The sequence below is a fragment of the Anneissia japonica genome, unplaced genomic scaffold (assembly GCF_011630105.1).
Source record: "Anneissia japonica isolate Jap-2015-1 unplaced genomic scaffold, ASM1163010v1 scaffold81150_len1937_cov180, whole genome shotgun sequence".
Taxonomy (NCBI): Eukaryota; Metazoa; Echinodermata; class Crinoidea; order Comatulida; family Comatulidae; genus Anneissia; species Anneissia japonica.
The window spans coordinates 1-1,937 of NW_022686330.1; the positions used below are offsets into that span (position 1 = coordinate 1).

Sequence of the window (1,937 nt, forward strand, 5' to 3'; positions counted from 1 at the left end):
AGGGAACCGTATATTTTCAACCTAATTTGCATATTTTAGCTAATACGCATGTTTCCGACGCATGGTCGAGGTGGGATTTGTGTAATTTTATCCCCTTATTATATCTATAAAAAAAAAAAAAAAAAATCCTATGGTTTGCAATTTATTTACCTAGCCTAATTTAGATTACATCGGAGATCTGGGTTGCTGAGTTTACAATCTGCAATTAATTTGGGAATTTGGCACTCGGTAAATTAGGAATTGACTGATTAGTTCGATGCCAATAATAAAAATAATTTATAACTATCAATATACTATGATCATACAGAAGTACTGTATACATTTTAGAGTATTCCGCGAGTGTCCCTTTAATTTAGTCTGAATAAGGAAATAGGAACCAGGAACAGGAACCAACTTCACAAACATACGAGAATGATCGTTGTAAAATTCCTTAAATTATCATCTTGATTGTTAGGCCTACATGAAAAGTTTTTACATGACACAGCGATCATGGTTACATTTTGAAAAATTTGTATGAATTGAATATCACTCTACCTAAAGTATAAAGCTGGCTACGCATACTAATCATACTCACTTTTTTTCATCAATAGCAATAACAGTAGAATTTTGCTCTTCCCTTTTCTTAAAAAGACCATGAAAATAATTAAACAGCTCCATCATCTGTTCATCTGAAAGGTCTATCGGCGACTCAGTTGTATTATAAACTCTTTCCTGCAGCTCTTGATATGACAATAAATCCAGTTCCTGAGAGAGCTTGAACAGCGCATCTGTCTGTTGCTGAGTCAGTGTGGGCTCACTTACCGTTGTGTTTTGGCAAGGAAGGCAGTCAGTTGTGCTCCAACAGGCTACACTCTCCTGAACCAATAAATACACCACGACAATACCTAACAGCATATTGTGACTGGTTATCACTGACAGTTAAAAGTAAGATGGTAGAGCCAGGAAGGTATAAAACTAAAGTACAACGTCTATTGTTAGGGAAGAGCCGCATTTAAAATCTGTCGGTGTCACACATGTGATGATGAACCGTCTTTATATAGGCCTACGTCAGTTACCGGTACATCAGCCTTGTCTATCCTATTTTAAGTCTACGTGAAATTATTTAATGTTAGGAAACAATCTAGTAATATCGTCAGGCACAAACAGAGCAACTCTACATACTGTACAATACCCTTAACTTTAGATTGTATAAATACATTATTTTAAAGTGCTATACAGATACCTAATAATGTATTATATGTATCAGCCATATATTAGCCCTGTCTTTTAATGGAATGATCCTGTTATGACAACATTACATAGGTTTATTTTAGGTTAGTTTAAGTTGAATTTTTCCTTTCATTTTCATTTGCATACTTTTTGTCCTATGCAATTGCCTGCATTATCTACAGTATTTATGTGTGGTTTCTATAAAACTGGAGGTTGCCATGAAGACTATGTTTAACCACATATACTGTTTACAATTGAATTTAAAGATAAATGGTAATGACTTAATTTTGGGCCTTATAATTTTTGAGGGAAAACTCTGGAAGGAAAATTAAAGTATGAGAAGTTGACCAGTGGTAAGACATGTTTTCCTGAGCCGGTATTGAAGCCCTTATTTACGAATCTAAAAAATTAAAAAATGATAAACAAATGATAAAAAGCCAATTCACTCATAACCGCGCACGCTCGTATCAAGTTCAATCGACACAAACACGTCCATACACACAACATAGGTTGATCAAAAACCGAAAGGTCCACTGATTAATCTCAGATAAGAAAGTATAATACATACTCCAAGTATTGAAATACACGCCATCGTGTTGGGATTCAATATTTCGACATTAATTATGTCATCATCAGGATCAGGTATGTATTATACTTTCTTACATAGGTTTATGTCGATCGACCTTGAATACCACGAGATACGCCCATGTACGGTTCAAACTATGACT

At 34.7% G+C, this 1,937-nt stretch overlaps 1 protein-coding gene across 1 annotated transcript; it reads right to left on the bottom strand.

The window, feature by feature from the left end:
• Window positions 1-574: 574 nt before the first annotated feature.
• LOC117116711 lies at window positions 575-1,022 on the bottom strand (the record flags this gene model as incomplete). Its single annotated transcript, XM_033260817.1, is given in 1 exon segment — window positions 575-1,022. A coding segment is annotated over 1 exon segment (320 nt), but the record flags the coding sequence as incomplete, so codon positions are not given.
• Between the last annotated feature and the right edge of the window lie 915 nt (window positions 1,023-1,937).